This window comes from Hermetia illucens, chromosome 3 (assembly GCF_905115235.1).
Source record: "Hermetia illucens chromosome 3, iHerIll2.2.curated.20191125, whole genome shotgun sequence".
NCBI classification, from domain to species: domain Eukaryota; kingdom Metazoa; phylum Arthropoda; class Insecta; order Diptera; family Stratiomyidae; genus Hermetia; species Hermetia illucens.
In genome coordinates, this window is record NC_051851.1 from 144,566,718 (window position 1) to 144,583,943 (window position 17,226).

The window sequence follows — 17,226 nt, forward strand, 5'->3', positions numbered from 1 at the left end:
AATCTGGCGTTATATGTGTCTTGTCTGGGAAAATGTCAATGGACATCACTCCCACCGAACGCGCATCATCTGAGACGGCTCTGAAGGTAGAGCACACCCTTAGGTCTGTTCTTCTGTAGACCGCACTCAATTTGCGTGCATTGCCTAATACATTGCCTATAAGCAACTGGGAAATATGACGCCGTCCTCTTACGTCCGGCATCATTCTTGCTAGAGCCATGCTCGTGGTGGACGCTTTTTCGCAAGTATACTGTGTAGTAGTAGGGTAGTATCGGTCCCAGGGCGAAATGTGGATTGGTACCCACGATGGAGCATAAAACGCCTGCTCAACCAACACAGCTCTACTACCAAACCCTATCTCCACCTCCACGTGGTGACCGCTGGAAGCTCTTTCTTTACTAAAAGCTGCAGACGGAGAAGGATGAAGGCGAGTCTTTCGCGCCTAAAAACGGGACAAATTGTACCAACTAGTCCTCCAGGTTGGGGGTTGGATAGGGCTGACAACTTTACATGGAAAACCAACGTCATGAAGCCACAGAAGGAGTATCGAACAGGATGGACTTTACAACGACGAACCCGGCAACGACATCGTTATTCCGATTTACACATTTTCTCATGGAACGTGCGTTCCCTGTACAGAGATGGAGCTGATGACCAGCTAGCCGATACCCTGCTCCAATATAGGGCTGATGTAACAGCATTGCAGGAAATGCGTTGGACAGGGACCGGTTTCCTGGAGAAGACCCACTACAGAATATATTATAGTGGCCATCTAGTAAACCATCTCCTCGGAGTAGGTTTCTTACTCAGCCAAAAAATGAAACCTGCTGTTATCGGCTTTGAAAATATAAGCGGAAGACTACGCATTCTGCGCTTGCGGGGCAAGTTTAGAAATATAAGCCTCATAAACGTTCACGCCCCTACAGAGGAGACTGCAGAGTCGGAGAAGGATACCTTCTACGAGGCAGTAGAACGAACCCTCGAAGCCTGTCCCAGATATGATATCAAAATCATACTTGGGGATTTTAACAGCCAAGTAGGGAAGGAGCCCGTATTCAGGCGATACGTTGGCTCCCATAGCTTACACGAAAATACAAATGATAACGGACTGCGGATTATTCAGTTAGTAGGGTCACACGAAATGGTTGTTGGAAGTACCTGGTTTGCGCGGAAAGCGGTCCACAAACACACGTGGGCCTCTCCAGACGGGACCACTTTCAACCAAATTGGCCTCGTGTTGATCGAACGCCGCCACCTCTCAGCCTTGATGAATGTCAGAACATATAGGGGGGCCAATATACACTCGGATCACTATCTCGTTGGCATGGTGCTCCGAGCTCGAATAACAATACCACCTAGAATCCCCTCTGACAATCAGGTGAGAGTGAACACTGAAGCCATCCACAACACAACCCGACGCGACACCTATAAGAGGGAAATGGATGCCGCAATAACCGCAGTCAACAGAGGACCTGGAGATGAAGCATCAACAAATGATCTTCACAATCACCTGAAGAACGTTATCATGGATACGGCCACAAACACACTTGCCCCCAGCCGCAAAAGGAGTCGGAACGGCTGGTTTGACGATGAATGTAAGCTAGCAACGGAACGGAAGAATGCCGCATACCGAGTAATGTCGCATTCTCAAAGAACGCGAGCACGCGCGGAGACTTATCACGAACTCCGTCGAGCGGAGAAGCGACTTCACAGACGGAAAAAGGAAGCCTGGGAGAACCAACAAGTTTGTGAACTAGAAAAGTACAGGGAGCAACCGCACCAGGCGAGGAAGTTTTACCAACAAGTCAGCAGGATGAAGCCTTATACACCTCGATGCTCATCCTGCCGACACAAAGAGGGAAATCTGATTTCCGACAGAATGGGCATATTGGAGCGATGGGCTGAGTACTTTGATGAGCTACTGAACAACCAGAACATCGGCGAGTTGGAGGTCCCGCCAACTGAAGACGACGGACAAATACTGCCACCACCAAGTTTAGGAGAAACTGCCCGTGCAATTCATCGGCTAAAAAATCATAAGTCGCCAGGAGCCGATGGAATTACAGCCGAATTGGTTAAATATGGAGGCCACCAATTACACCTTTCATCAACTTGTGCTCAAGGTATGGGACAGCAAATCATGCCTGACGATTGGCAACGAGGCATTATCTGTCTCATACATAAAAAGGGAGATATCACACAGTGCAGCAATTATAGAGGTATGACGTTGCTGAGTACCATCTCTAATACATTCTCCGCTATCTTGCTCGGCCGGATAGTCCCATACACTCAGAATATCATTGGCCCATACCAAAGAGGCGTCACTCCTGGCAAATCAGCAACAGACCAGATCTGCAGCAAGCGGTGGAAAAACTGTTGGAACATGGATATCACTTCCACCATCTTTTCATCGACTTTAAACCCTTCATGGCCAGGGTAAAACTGTACAGTGTCATGAGAGAATTCGGTATCCCGACGAAATTAATCAGTAGCAGGATCACTTCCAAGACCATTCAACATCAACAATTTTCTAAGATAAGGGATGCTCTATCATGCATCCTCTTCAATCTGGCCCTGGAGGAAGTGATTCGCGATGCAGACGTAAATGCGAGAGGTACCATCCGCTTCAAGTCCATCCAAATACTGGCCTTCGCTGACAATATCGACATCATGAGAAGAATAACCCCAGATGTACAGTCTATCTTCATCCAGATTGAGCAGGCCGCGCGAGATCTTGAGCTGCACATTAATGAAGGCAAGACGAAGTACATGGTGGCAAAGTCAGCACCAAAATCCGAAGAACCAAGAACATCGAATCGCACTAGTCAAACAAAGATAATGAAAATGGGAGACTACAACTTTGAGACCATTAAAAGTTTCTCCTATCTAGGGTCGAAAATCGCAACCAATGACAGATATGACGATGAAATCCGCACACGGTTGTTGGTTGCCAACAGAGCCTATTTCAGCTTTCAAAAACTGTTTCGCTCGAAACGTCTCACCATAGGTTGGAAGTTCTTACTGGACAAGACTATGATCTTGCAAGTCCTCATGTTCTTAGCTAAAAAAATTGCGAACACTTGCTCCCGTTCGAGAGAAGAATCCTTCGAAGAATTTTTGGCCCCTACATCAGGATGGACGAATCCGTAGCGATACCACGATCGTCTGATTGTGGATAAAATCCGGATCAACAGGTTGCGACGAGTGGGTCATTTAATGGTGAGGACAATCCAGCCCGGAAAGTCAATAAGGGCAATATCTACGGTAGAGAAAGAAGACGAGGCAGACTCTGCCTGAAATGGAGCGGTGGCGTAGGTCAGGACGTCAGACAGCTGTTAAGGACATCGAATTGGTGGACCTCGGCGCAAAACCGGGGTGTCTGGATTGCCTTATTAAGACCGGATACCGTTTGTTGCGCCGTTGATGATGATACTCTATGCGCTGCTTAAAATTGAGCTTTGCATTTATTACCACTCCAAAGTATTTGATGGTCCGCTTGGAAGTGATGATATTATTCCCAATACTAATATGGGCGTAATTTGTATTATGGCACTTGGTGATGAGAAGCGCTTCCGCCTTTTATTCCGCCAGTGCCAGTCCAGTGCTTTGTAATCAAGCTTCAATAGGACTAATTGCTTCGTTCGAGCACAACCCAGTAAATGCTTTCCGACCACAACCAGTGCATTTGCAGTGACATGGTCCACTACCGTTGCTTCCTCCGAAACTGGAAGGTTAAGCACATCATTGTACTTGATATTTCAGAATAGTTAGGCAAGTACGAAACCTTGTGACACACTCGCGGAGACGACAAATTCCTTAGGTACACGGTGTCATACCAGAACGTCTGTTCTCGCAAGTAGCTACTGACACTAGCTGGTAGCAACACCAACCGTGGCCAGATACTTTCGTATAAAGTTCCAGTTGGCCAAATCGAATCTAGAGCCACCACTATGGAATATTTGCTGGTACAATCCCATGCAACTGATCGATCCACTACCTACCGCCTCGGTGGCAAGTCGATCGAAGGCTGGCAAGTTCACTATTCTACCAGTAATTGGATGTTCTAGGGGGAATGCGCCTCTCCTTGGATTCAATCTATCACGGACTTTAGTGACATGTCAGATGACTGTCCTACTGGGCTGGCCTTGCGCCTGCAGAAATGTTTGTTCGCCCTTTGCTTTCGCAGGCCATCCTAGTGTTCTTTTCGATTTTCGTTTCTGGCTAGTTCAAAGGTGATTGCCTGATGGTCGCTTTATGTGAAGTTCTCGCTACTTTGCAAGGATATATTACGTGTCAGCGCAGGACTAACAAAAGTCAGATCTGACCCGGACACCCTTTTCGGGTGTTTTCATCACCTTCGTTGGCCAGAACTATCTAACTGGGCGAATGTTTCTAATGAGCGCCGTCCCCTTGTGATAGTCTCTTTGCTGCCCCCACTATATTCCTATATTCCGTGATAGATAAACGCGCTTCTCTTGATGGTGGTACGACAGTATCCGCGGGAAAACTGGTTTATCTTATGAAAACGATCGTTAATTACAGCGACATTAGATAAATTGACTTTATTGGATAACAGGATCGTGTGAAGATCGGTGTTTAGTTAGCTTAACTGGAGGTTGCATTTCACCCGCAGCTGTCTTTTCTGGGAGGTAACATATTTCTATAAAAAGCAGTAATAGCTGCTGATCGCCTAATTCTACCTTCGCTAGGAGTTTGTAGATGGGTCGTTGAGCTGACTTCCCAAAAGCCACGATAATAGCGCTTTTGAGTGCATCGTAGTTTGCATTGGTAAGCGTTTCGCGCACTTGTTACGTCACTCGAAGCTTTTCCATACCAGTTATGAGCTAGGTATATTTGCTCGTGACGTTAATTATTCGGATGTTATTGAAATCAGCGTCAACTTTGAAGAATCATAATTAACGTCTTTGCTCCGAAAACGCGGGATACGCATCCACACTCTATCGATTGAGCCATGATGTGGCTCCTCACTTGCAGCAGTAGATCGTTTCTTCGTTTCCGGGATAGTTTTTCGCTGGTGGTGTTGGTGAAAAATCATCTGTACTCCGTTCACTTAGCTTACTTTTACATCCATTTTCCTGCTGGCCCGCGGTAGTCTATACGCTGCACCTTCTAATAGAAACGAAATCACGATACAGGAAATATGAACGGCTGTTACCGATTATTAAAACGACCAAAAAAGCCTCAATATTCTCGCTCTTGTTAGTGAATATTCAGACAATTTTAAATTTCACTAGCTCCTGACAGGACCGCCAACAGGATTGGTTTGCAGAGGCCCTCTGTCGAGAAGGGATTCCACGCTTTGGTGTGCCGGCAATTATCATCACCAACCAGGCAATGCAGTTTAAGTTCTCTGTTTTCTCAGAATTGGACAAACTCATCGGCTTTAAAAGGCCAGCGGACAACCACGTACCACACGCAATCCAATGGGGTGCTGGAAAGAAGGCACAGGACGATGAAGGCCACTGTATTGGTCCAAGGCAACTCTTCTTGGACACAGGTCCTGTCAATTGCCAAGGGTTTGCTGCAAGTTCCGCGGAGCTGGAACATGGGGAGGACCTGAGACTCCCCAGCGATCTTGTTTTTGACATCAGGTCGGGACTCAACGCTACTGGTCTGTTGCGTTTACTGAAGGACGCAATACCAAAGCTACGCGAAAATCGTGGTTGACATGCCCAGTGATCACGAATCCTGTACGCATGTTCTTATTAGGACGGACGCTCCTTAGAAGCCACTGTAGCCACCTTCGAATTTCTTGAGCGAGGCCGACATCATTATAGTCTCAACATCGGAGTCACGATCAAACGGGTCTCCTTAGCTCGACTAAAGCCCTTCGTCCAGCAAGAAAACGCGAACAGAGCGAGAGGCGCGCAACGTGTCCGTTTTGACCTGCGATCACCGAATTAAGGGAGCATGCGTTTGGTTCCTCGCTGAAACCCCGGTTTGGTTTCAGCTGGGGGTGGAGTGTTGTAGCGGATCGGGCAACTTGCATATCGGACGCATGCAAATGCGAATCGTTTTGCTGATGACATAGAAAAACAATTTTTGACAGCGAAAATTGTTTTTCGGCTTCAGGACTCCGCTCAATTTAACTAAATAATTTAAATAAATTAAATGGAAAGAAAATTAGTATTTTATCACAATTATTAATAAAATTAAAAAAAAAAAAGCGTTTTATCACAAGATCATTAAGTAAAAACTTGAACTGGAAGATAGTCTCCTTTTTACGTCAAACTTTGGCTAACTAACTACCTCCTAATTCAAACTAGTTAGCCAAGCAGCAAAACTGACTATTTAGGAGAAGCTGCAGTTAACATTTCCTAGATCTAATAGTATTTCAGTTATTACCTCTTTAAAGGCAAAAAGGAAAGCAAATACCCCTCTTTGCGCCGCAGTCAAAACAAATGTCTTTCTTTAGATTTTTACCAATTATATCCTTCCATTTCCTAAGGAAGGCAATTTTTAAGGTTTTCTGTAAAACAGAACAGAGACTGCTTTTTTTTTGAGGAGGTGGAAATCTTCAAAAGACACTGGTATAGACACATCAGCGTCCGGGATTTTTACCCACTAAGACCACCCTCGAATCCCTCCCTGCCCGCGGAATCACCACAAGCTATTACATCACGGAGTGGAGTCAGCTCACTCTAGCTTAGTCACCTTTCTTCTATACGCGGCATACGTGACCGCGCTTTTCTCCTCTCCTCTGTCTTTCGCAGTTTGATTTGAATAAATGCGATCATGCAGTTGACCGCATCCCAATTCTCTTGATGTGCTGCCATCTTCGGCACCAGATTTTCTGGATTCCTCTCTTCTTCCAAAAATCTCGGACAGTGGAAAAATACATGCCCTGGGTCCTCTGGGACTCCATCGCAATTTGGACAATCGGGTGAAGTCTCTAATTTACCATAAACCTGTGCAGGTATTGGCGATATCCTCCGTGCCCCGTGAAAAACTGGGTGAGATTATAGTTAACCCACCGTGTCGTCTCTGCAACCACGCCTTGATGGCAGGAATGAGCCTGTGAGTCCACCGACCCTTTCCCGAACGTTCCATCTATTTATGGATCTCTCCCTCTCAGCGTTCTTTGTCTGCAATAAGGGAGAGATTGGCTTCGCCATCTCATCTGCCAAGATGTCAATGGGCAGCATTCCAGAGATGACAAATGCTGCATCATCTGTCAATCTATTTGTCCGTCCGTCACACGCATTTTTCTCGGAGATGGCAACAGCGACCAAATTTGGTGGAAATGTGGAAGCTGTAAACTGTGGGTTACATCCTTCTACGTCGAAAAAGGAGGCTGTACATTTTTTTGCACCAATAATAGTCATGTGGGGTATCAAATGAAAGGTCTTGGTTAGTACTTTCCAAAGCTGGGCCTAGTTTAGACATTCGCTGGAAAGGTGGGGAGTGCGGGGGCTCGAAAAGATCATTTCTTTAACGGACCCATTCTCAGAAACTACCGAACTGAAAAATCTGAAAAAAAATCAGGAGGCTGCCACTATATGGTGCCTAGGCTCCGAAATATCCCTTCACACTGATATCTGTTCAAATAAAGTTAAGAATAGTAGTAGTATGATCCTGCCAAGTTTGGTGGAAATTGCAGTATTATTAGCAAAATTAGAACAGGTCAAAATTGCCGTTTCTGTGCAACTGTAAGACTTTGATTGTGATTATCACGCGAAAGTGGATATTCTCACATAATATGTGCATATGTTACCTGCTAGATTCTAATGGGATAAATGCACACTCAAATGGCTTTACAAAAGAAACAAACAAAACGTTTCTTACCTGAAGCGCCGAGCTTCCGGTTTCCCGACGTGTTTAACTCTATTTTAATCACAATTCGTATAGAGAGCGCTAATATTGGCATCTAAAATCCATTACAATCCATTTGAGCATCCAAAGTTAGTGACCTATTCACTGCCAGTTTCGCTTTCTGATCCAACGATATCAAGTAAATGGTTTAACTGGAAGTAAAAGCATAAAACCCATTTGCCGCCCGTGACCGTCAGCCTTTTGTACCATTATAGGAAGTTCTACAACATGAAAAGGCTAACATGGGACAGAAGGTGGATCAAAAGAGTAGAATATAGTGCAGAATGTCCACAGGTTTCAGTATTAAGAAACCATAAGATATTTGTCCTCCACTTGTCGTAGGAGCCAATAAGCAACAGTTTCCCCGTCAGTGAGTGTAACATTGAAGGACATCATTGAATGTTAGCAAAGGGTGGGCCGTCTGCTATAAAACGACTCTGGTTACATTTGTGGGTTAGTGTGCTAATTATTGAGCTTGCCATGGAAACTCGAAGCATTGCCTGTCCAGCTTTCCAGTTGATATGGTTTTATTTTAATTGGCTTTCCAGCATAAAAATTAACACCATGAACGCAACTACTCAAAGAAAATTTATATGAATATGCTTCCAATTAAAAATGATTCATCCTTTCCATAACAACCCTTGAGCCATCCTCGAAAATTCAGGCTATTTCCATTTATTTATATTCTTTCGGAAAATGTTGATATCCAAAGTGGATACGCATATAAACGAATTGAATCAATATTACTCACCTCAAGCTCCCGACTGGCGGCGATGCATATGGTACTCCCAGAAATGCCTCCACCGTAGGATTCGATCGCACCACGACACCTCTCAAGGGTCCATATTTGGTTTTCACCACATTCATACTATACTTAATGTTGTGATGAAAGGAAGCGCAAATATGCGGCACGGACGTAATGAAGGCTATCAGAAATACACTCCGTAAAGTCCTTGTTGAAATTCCAAATAGCCGATGTTGGGTTTTATTTTCTCCGGGCCACTTCGCATGTTTTATGGGTCGCGGCTGCTGTTCGGATCGCGTACAGGGGCTTGGATATTTTCTGGACTCGTGTTGTTGCAACCCCCACCATTCAACCGGGTGCACTTCATGCACTTCATTTATTATATTTCGATAGCACTTTGTTTCGTCTGAATTATTCAGCTGGATATAATCGCTAGTCCTGGCACACCCGTACAGCTTTTCATGCCTGCTAACCGCCCCAAGGGATAATCCGAAACCGTGCAGGACTTCACGTAAATGGGTAGATAAATATCGGTTAAAATGCGACCAGAGAAAGAGTGGTTTTAATAAACGTAATAATTTTGATTGAGTCCTTTCGGTTGGTATAGTCGCGTTTTGATTAAATTCGGCAATTCCATTTGTAAATTCCATTCGTTTTTCGTTATTAAGAGATTTTGTTGCTCCGTCCCCATGGGCGGGCGCTCTATTTACACTCCTATGACTAGACTTAGTGTAAAATTCTAAAAAATTTACAAGATTATCACATAAATTTAAGGATGAATAAAAATGTATCTGCTCCGTGAGCAATTGTATCTTCTCGCCTAAAAAGTTTGTCATCTTCAGTTTTAAGCCTCTGAATGTCTGGACAATTTTGACTGATGATGATAGAGGGGTTGGAACTGTATTTACAATGTGGGAACATTTATGAAATCCACCAATATTTTGATTATGCCTTGAAGGGAAATAGGTTTTGGTCTTATTTACAAGTTTCATCTGAGGGCCAGGCTCACTTTTCTGAACGTAATTAAAACTGACACTTTTGCTATTGAGTCCTCCGACGGGATCGACTTTGTTCGTTATAAAACCGCTACTAGTTAGGCTAGCACTATCAGTGATGCTATCAGTTTTGTCATTATTTTTATAATTTCTGAGATTATTGAGTGTCCGATTTTTGACCGACCTCTGATCGTTACATTTAGGACTATTACCCATAAAACGGTAGCTATCTAAGGACTCAAGGGACACAAAACGAAACGGCAATAAACTCAACGGATACAACGTAACGAGGTAAAGACAATTCACGAAAATTCTCAACATTCTCAAAATTATTTTACACTTTTCACTAGACAATGTCACTATAAACTCGTATTTTCTACGGAGGCTCGCCGGTTTACGCAAATTTGACGATGTGGGCAATTTTGATTGTTGCGTTGTCGAAGTAACTCTAGTTGAAGTATGTGATGTGGGCGGGCATGGTGAATTCGATGATAGCTGTGGTGGGTGTGATATCGTTGCTGATGGCGTACTGCTCCTTGAACCTTTGCTGGCTCTAACTTCATTTTCACGGAAGTTGTGTGGCGATTGTCTGGTTTGTGCGCTGATGTGAACATGCTGACTTTGGCTACGAACGCTAGTTTTAATATTTCTTATTCTTGAGCTATGAGAACAGCTTGGTACCCGGTATTTTGTGCTGTTCTTTGCAGACTGTGTGATGACTAATGCTGGTGAATTTGGCACCGATTATCCATGTCTCTGAAAAAGATAAAAAGATGGTTTACATTAGTTTTGAAACGATCAGTAGTTTAAAAGAGAATGGAAGGCTTTTGGCAAAACGAAAATTGAAACTAGGTTTCTACCCAAACAAGTTGAAGATGACACTCGAGAGGCTTAGTTTGATTTAGTTTAGTTGGGGTGAGCCCCAGCTCTAAGCACTCAGACCTAGCTTGCTTTTTTCGGGTCTTAAAGGGTCTTCCAAAAACCACGAGTGCGCACATTCTTCGCTGAAGAAATACCTACCCACCCCCTTTACTTCACATCTAAGGAAGCCCTGCAGCTGCATATTAAGTGCAGGGTCGTCTCGTCCTACTTGTTGACCGACACTCCAATTTTTCCCGTATGATGTTTTAAGGAACAGTGTTCCAATAAAAATTCTACTATGGTTTTCATGTCCCATTTCTTAATGGATCATAAAAATACCGCTCCAACCATAGGAGCCGCGTGAATCCTTGCAATTTTACCCTTCAGAATAGGCTTGACAATGGATGCCAGATGCCAAACGCTGGTGCCACCATTGTGAAATTAGACACTTGCCAGTTTATTATTATAACTTCCTTATTACCAGTGTTACCCGAATGCCAAGGCACCCACCTGGGGAATATTTTGTTCAGTCGGTCAAGTTTTAACAGCAACTGGTGGCAACTCTACACCGAATGGATTGATATGTCGTTCTTTAATAACGATAACGCTGCCTGAAGGTCAAAACATTCAAATGGTGCGCCATTTTTGTTGTCTTCTGTAGAATATGGTCATCATTTTTCCAAGAGGTTGGGTAAATTTCGTTATAGGGTTTCCCGAAAATACCGCGACCAGTCACTCATGGAAGCGAATCAGGTTCCATGACTGTACAGCCGGTAGAGATTACTAGGTCCGTAATCCCAAAGACTCGTAGCATTTATAGATCATTCTTCTCTTTTGGTGATTATGACGGACTGTGTCGGCAGACATTGCAGCCACCTGATGTTTCTCAACAAATTTCTAGATGCACGCATGACCGAATGACTCATTGCACTCATTGCTCTAGTAATATTTAGGCAACCGAGCCTTTGAATCTGCGCCTGCAGCTTCCTGCTGTAGGCAAAGTTCAGTCTCAGATACCAGACGATATACCAATGACTCCGTTGTGGTAAAAGTCTTACCAATGTAGTCCTATAGCACCAGGGTAATCTGCAGGACTTTCTGATATTGTTCCTGGGTACGGTGTTTATATGTTAGACTGGACTTAAGATGCACTCGTAAATCCTGGATTGTTTTCAACAGCTGAATTTTCGCCTCTGATAACGTAGGCAACGTTTGGCTGCCCTACCTAATGTTCCTGGTGAACACCATTAGTCCAGCAATCCGAGCATTTTGCGTGAGCCTGTTGCAGAGGCATCAACTGTGGATGCAATGTCCACAAATTTGCCGATAATTATTACGGCTAAATAGTCCGTAAATGCATTTGTGTCCTCCAGGAGCCATAACAAGGTCTTCATAAGCAGGACCCATGGCAGAGGAGAGATCATTTCTTTAATCTGCGAAGCCCTTTAGATCCTGCCCCAAAAGAGTTCTGTCCGGCTAGTGAGCGGATGTTTCTTCACTCCAGCATGTGAAGGATCCAACTGTCTTGCCACATCACAAATCGCCGCGCAACTTGCATAATTGAAAGCACTTTCAATGTCCCTAAACGCATCTACCAGAAGACTATAGAATATATGTATCCTTTATGAACAGATTCACTGGTTTTCCTAGTCCTTTTAGTAAAAAGGAAGCTGGAATGATCGGTCGGAAGCTTTGGCGTAGATGAAGGTGGGTTCCGCTGGTTTAGGAATGGATACAGCTTTACAGCGTTCCAGTTGATCAGAATTTAAGCGTGTACTAGTCACCCACGATATATATATATATAGGCCATCCATTCTTTCTATTACTAGAGCAGGAATAATATCATCGGGCCCCGCAGGCTTGTATCTATGGAGCGCCAGATTCCATACTTTCATCTGACGGCTATATGCACTGTTGCCGTTTGGTCATAGCTTTCCGTGTACCTCCTGCTCTATAAACATAGATAGCCTAATTGCTGGGTAAGTTCTTTGACGAAGATCCCGTTTGGCTTTGAGGTTGCTTCAAGGGGATTAGTCTTTTCGCAAAAGGGTGTTCATGGTGATAGTTAAGCTGACCTTATGCTCGTCTTTTGGCTCAAAAACCTATTTGTGCCGATTCGAGGCAGCCAGTGGATTTGATTTGTCATTTTTCTCCCTTTTGCCAAATCCGAGTTCCATCATGGTGTTTTACCCTTCTTCGGAGTATTGAATGAACAACTCACTCTGCAAGTTTTTCTCATGTTAGCTATGATTGGCTTGGTTAATTTCAGTAAGGGATTTGATGCCTCCAGTGACTCAGTTCTATTTTGTACGTTGCCCAACCTGTCTTCCACGGATTCTTGAGTGAAGTGTTTGAAGATGGATTCATGGGTGATATTGTTTGGGGCTCTCTAGTCTCCGAGAAGAGTCGGGATGTCACCGTGATGTCGATTACCTCCCGCCTGATAACGTTGAAGAAAACAAAACAACCTCCTCCCCTACTTATTGGCTTTTAATTGCCATGGGTCGTTAGACAAGATAGTCTGGAAGTTTTTTGAAACCAATATGCAGGGGCGGGGTCTATTGTTTCCATTGGCATGCAACAGGTCAGCATGTCGGAAGTTTAAGCCTTTGACTTTCCCACTAATAACCCATGGTTTTTACATGATGTGTATAAATGCTTTGCAGCTAATGACTCGACAACTGATAAGTGCAGAAGCTGCTTTACACTGCTAAGAATTTATTTGGGAACCTCATCTACGCTTCAGACGAGGATGGCGTGCCTCGCACGAGCTCTTCATTGGTCTTAGGGGCCGACACTTGTAACGTCACAAGCTCGTAGCAGAGCTGGACAACCGCCCCCCCCCCCCTGCTCCTGAGAGACCAAACTACAGGCTTGATTTTTCAATACTGCTAAGGGGGAGTGCATCTCCTTTAGCAAGAATATATCGTCGAAAACACCGAAAAGAACCTAGAATGAACGCCTTTTGTTGGATTAGGTATCGTTGATCGGTATGAATTTCATCAAAGAGGAGTGGTTCTTTGAGAAGAGGGAACCCCGTCATTAATTCTTAGTTCGTGACAAAGACTATTAACAGTAATTGGGAACCGAATGAGGCACAATGGGTTTTATAGATTAGGTGCTCATAGTTCCGGAGCCACAGAGATGACAGATATCACAGTTTCTGTAATGACACTATTTTGTTTTTAGGGTTTCCGGAAATTTAAAAGGTAAGAAGGTTACTGGCGCACTGAGATTACGACCGTTCATGTCTTTCAACTCGTATTGAACTCTTCTAAATTCACCAAAGCGTTTGGCTTTCACGAACTTCTGTTCCAGCTATTGCATTGCCTACTTTAAAGAGCAACTTATACACGGTATCTTTGACCTGAAATTCATGAGCAGCAAGTGGCGATGGAAGGTCTTTGTAATGAGTAGTAGATCATCCAAATATAAGAAAACGTGATAGCTCAAGTGGGTAAGGATGACTTTTTCCATGCGTGGTTTGGCACAGTCCTGAACTAATGGAGAGGGGTCATCGTGAAATTTTGAAGGCAGTTTTATCTTCTGGATTCCACGAAATGGCCGGCAATGAGAGGTAGAGGATAACCATACTGCACGGTGACACTGTTCACTTCACCCCCAATAAGGCAACGGCACACCGCAGGCTTAAGGCTTCGATAACTTTCAATGGAAGCATCTTATCAATCTCTCCAAAGTGGAGTTTCTGGATGTGGAGAAAGACTGGAAGTTGGTTTATTTTCCCCGATATCGATGAGATCTCAACAAATTTGAAGTCAAAAGCGGAATGCGTTTAGTTTGCACCGTGTTATCAACACTTTTTATTTTCATTGCCGTTTCTCATCCTGCCTTATTTAGAATACATGGAAGAGTTCAATAGACGATTTCATTTTACTTTAAATAGCACGATTAGCAGACGACTTCTCCTTGCTCCCTTACCGGGTCAGAGATCACTGTAATCAATAGGAACCGAGTTTGTAAGAGTTGGAATAGCAAGCAGTCTTTGCAGGCAGCGGTAGCAACAACCAGACAACAAAGCACACACAAAAAAGCCTGCGCAGCCTGGAGTTACGGAAGGGGCTGGTAGGTGATTATTTCGCTAGAAGCCAACCGGAGCTGATAATTGAAAATTTCCTAGCAAGAGAGAACTGGGTGAATGTATCACCTGCTTCGATACCTCCCAAATGGCCTGTGACTACCACTAAACAAATACTATGGCTAGTTTTCCAGGGACTTTCCCGGCTCGCATATCACTAAAATCAGTCACGCTTGGGAGGTAGTGACACTCAATTACCGGTTGCTTGACAAACAACCTCATGAATAAGGACAACCGTCCAACCCTTGCGCTTTCAAAACTCCAGCATCCCCATGGGCGACTTAGTGGTAATCAAGTGGGACGAACCCCAGGCGAACAGCCAACCTACACTGGATAAACGAGAGTCTAGAGAAAAAAGTGCAACTCGGAGTTAAGAACACAGATTGAAATTGTTCCGTGACGCGGGACCAGATGAAGACTTACAACCAGTTGATCGGATATGAAAAACGTACTTTGTAACGAAGACTGATGATCCTCTACGCAGCTATGGGTAGCGTAGGTAAATCTGCAGTACTTGAAGTATGCCTCGACTAACCATTTAGCTTTCCTCAATGAGAAAGAAACCGACGTTGAATGAGAACGGAGGAGGACGAACAATCGAAGGACTCCAAAGCAAATATTTTTTTTTATTCCATTCCACAAGACGTTTATCTATAGTAAAAATTGCTCCTGTGTGACATTAGTTTGTACTATAAGAGCACGAAAGTCCTGGGGGTTTAACGTGAGTACCTGCCGTGAAGGCTTAACCCCACGATCCTCACCGGACGCGGGTTGATTTTGTGACCACAATCAGAGCCCCGCCATGCAAGCACAGCGGTCCTGGTTTATACTGAGTGCAGGCTCAGCATTCATACCAGTGGATGCGAGGCCTATCTTACACATCTGCTGCAAATGTACAGTGCAACTCCACGCTTGAGCTCCGAGGAGCTCTGCCCGCGATGTAGGCATAACCACAACCACCATGAAACTGCCACTAGGGGGCCAACCGCAAATAACCGGGCCGAGAACACATCCTCCAGGAATTCTCCTGGAGCATATGCTCTCAAAGGGCCATCCCGGCTTCCATGGTACCAGATAACCTCCGATGAGGCTTCGTGGCAGAGCCACTTCAGATGAGTTCCTTGCAGACTCGGGTCTGATTACCCTCCTCGAGTACGTGGAGACGGTACTATAAGGGCAGTGAAGCCCATAGTGTTTTACGTAGGCACCTGTCGTGACACTTAATCCTACGATCCTCTTCAGACACGGATTGATTTTGTGACCACAATCAGAGCTCCGCTGAGACAAACGGTACAACGGTACCAGTCTATACCAAGTGCATGGCTCAGCATTCATACTGGTGGATTCAGGAATTACCTAAATCCCTACCGAACTATGGAGTACGGCACCCGTGTTGATACGTAACACCACGTCGAGCCCCGAAGGACTCTTCTCGCTTGAGCACAACCACCATTAAACTCCCACTAGGGGGGCCAACCGCAAATAACCGAGCTGTCCTCACATACAACAGGAGTTCACCCGAAGTATGTGAGTCCAGGGGCTTTCCCGGTTCCCATGGTACCAGTATACCCCTGGTAAGGTTTCGTGACCAATTTGCCACTTCAGATGAGTCCCCGTGCAGACGGCCTGATTAGGCCTTTGGAGCATTCGCCTACTGAATCACGGCCGGCAAACCAAAGTAATTACAGCGTCTCCCGGTGCCACCACTATGGAGGTTCTCATCGACCACTTGGTTTTGGTTTGGCCGATAGGGTTGCCGTCTCATCTTCCTCAATACTATAAAGGCAAATCCAACTTGTCAAACTGGAATTTTGTCAGCACTCAGTTCTCGCTCAATCGGCAGTTGTATAAAATCATCAATATTTTTCACTCGCCAACAAATTCGAATCTAGAAGTTATTCTATTTTTTTTTGAGACTCAAATTATCCTCGGCCTGTTCAATAATATTCACTCCTGCTGCGCCTCCCTACCAGAAGAAAAAGTTAAAGCTTGATGTCTAATAGTAAGAATGAAGATCTTAATGCCAGGCACCGGGTCGAACAAACCAAACACTAAAGCTGCCCAATTTACTTCAGCCCGTTCCACTTTCCGTAGAAGTTACTATTACTCGTAATTGAACCACTTCATCAGCAGCGGTAATATTACTTTTAACTCCCATCTTAATACACATTCTCTAACGCTCACAATCAAACTACCTGACAGGATCATCCTTATCACTACACCCTAATTCCGGAGTTCCAGAATACAAAACGGAGACTCACTAATTTGATCCTTGATCCGCTACTGCTACCATCCAACAGCAAGGGGTCCAACGACACCATCGATCGGACTGTTCGCCAGTATAATAATCATGCAACGCAGGTCAATTCAATGCAATTCACCAAATGTTTACTCTATACATATATCGACTGCCGATACTTAAACCTTCCCGACATCTAGCTCGCATGTTCAGGGAAAGCTTGTTCTCGCCATGCAAAGTAAACCAGAAATCCCTTCGTTTGGAAAACCAAATATCCTTACAAAACACTTCCTTCAAGCTTTCGAAACCCCCGAAGTCCCAATTTGCGAAACCTACTCATCCTTAATATAAACCTCCTTAGTATTAACCCCTAGTTTTTAATGCCTAACCCTTCCCTGCGTGCATGCCATTCTATGTCCTGTTTCTAATCCTAATGGTGTCCTCATTGTTTTTAAAA

General features: G+C 44.4%; 1 protein-coding gene across 2 annotated transcripts in view; it reads right to left on the reverse strand.

Moving 5' to 3' along the window:
• The window catches only part of LOC119653028, a 330,936-nt gene that overhangs the window by 233,140 nt on the left and 80,570 nt on the right, over positions 1-17,226 (reverse strand). For both annotated transcript variants that reach the window (XM_038057473.1, XM_038057472.1), the window contains exon 2: positions 8,585-10,329. In XM_038057473.1, the coding sequence (XP_037913401.1) occupies positions 8,585-9,894 (1,310 nt within the window). In that variant the 5' untranslated portion in view covers positions 9,895-10,329. The remainder of the gene's footprint in view (positions 1-8,584; positions 10,330-17,226) is intronic.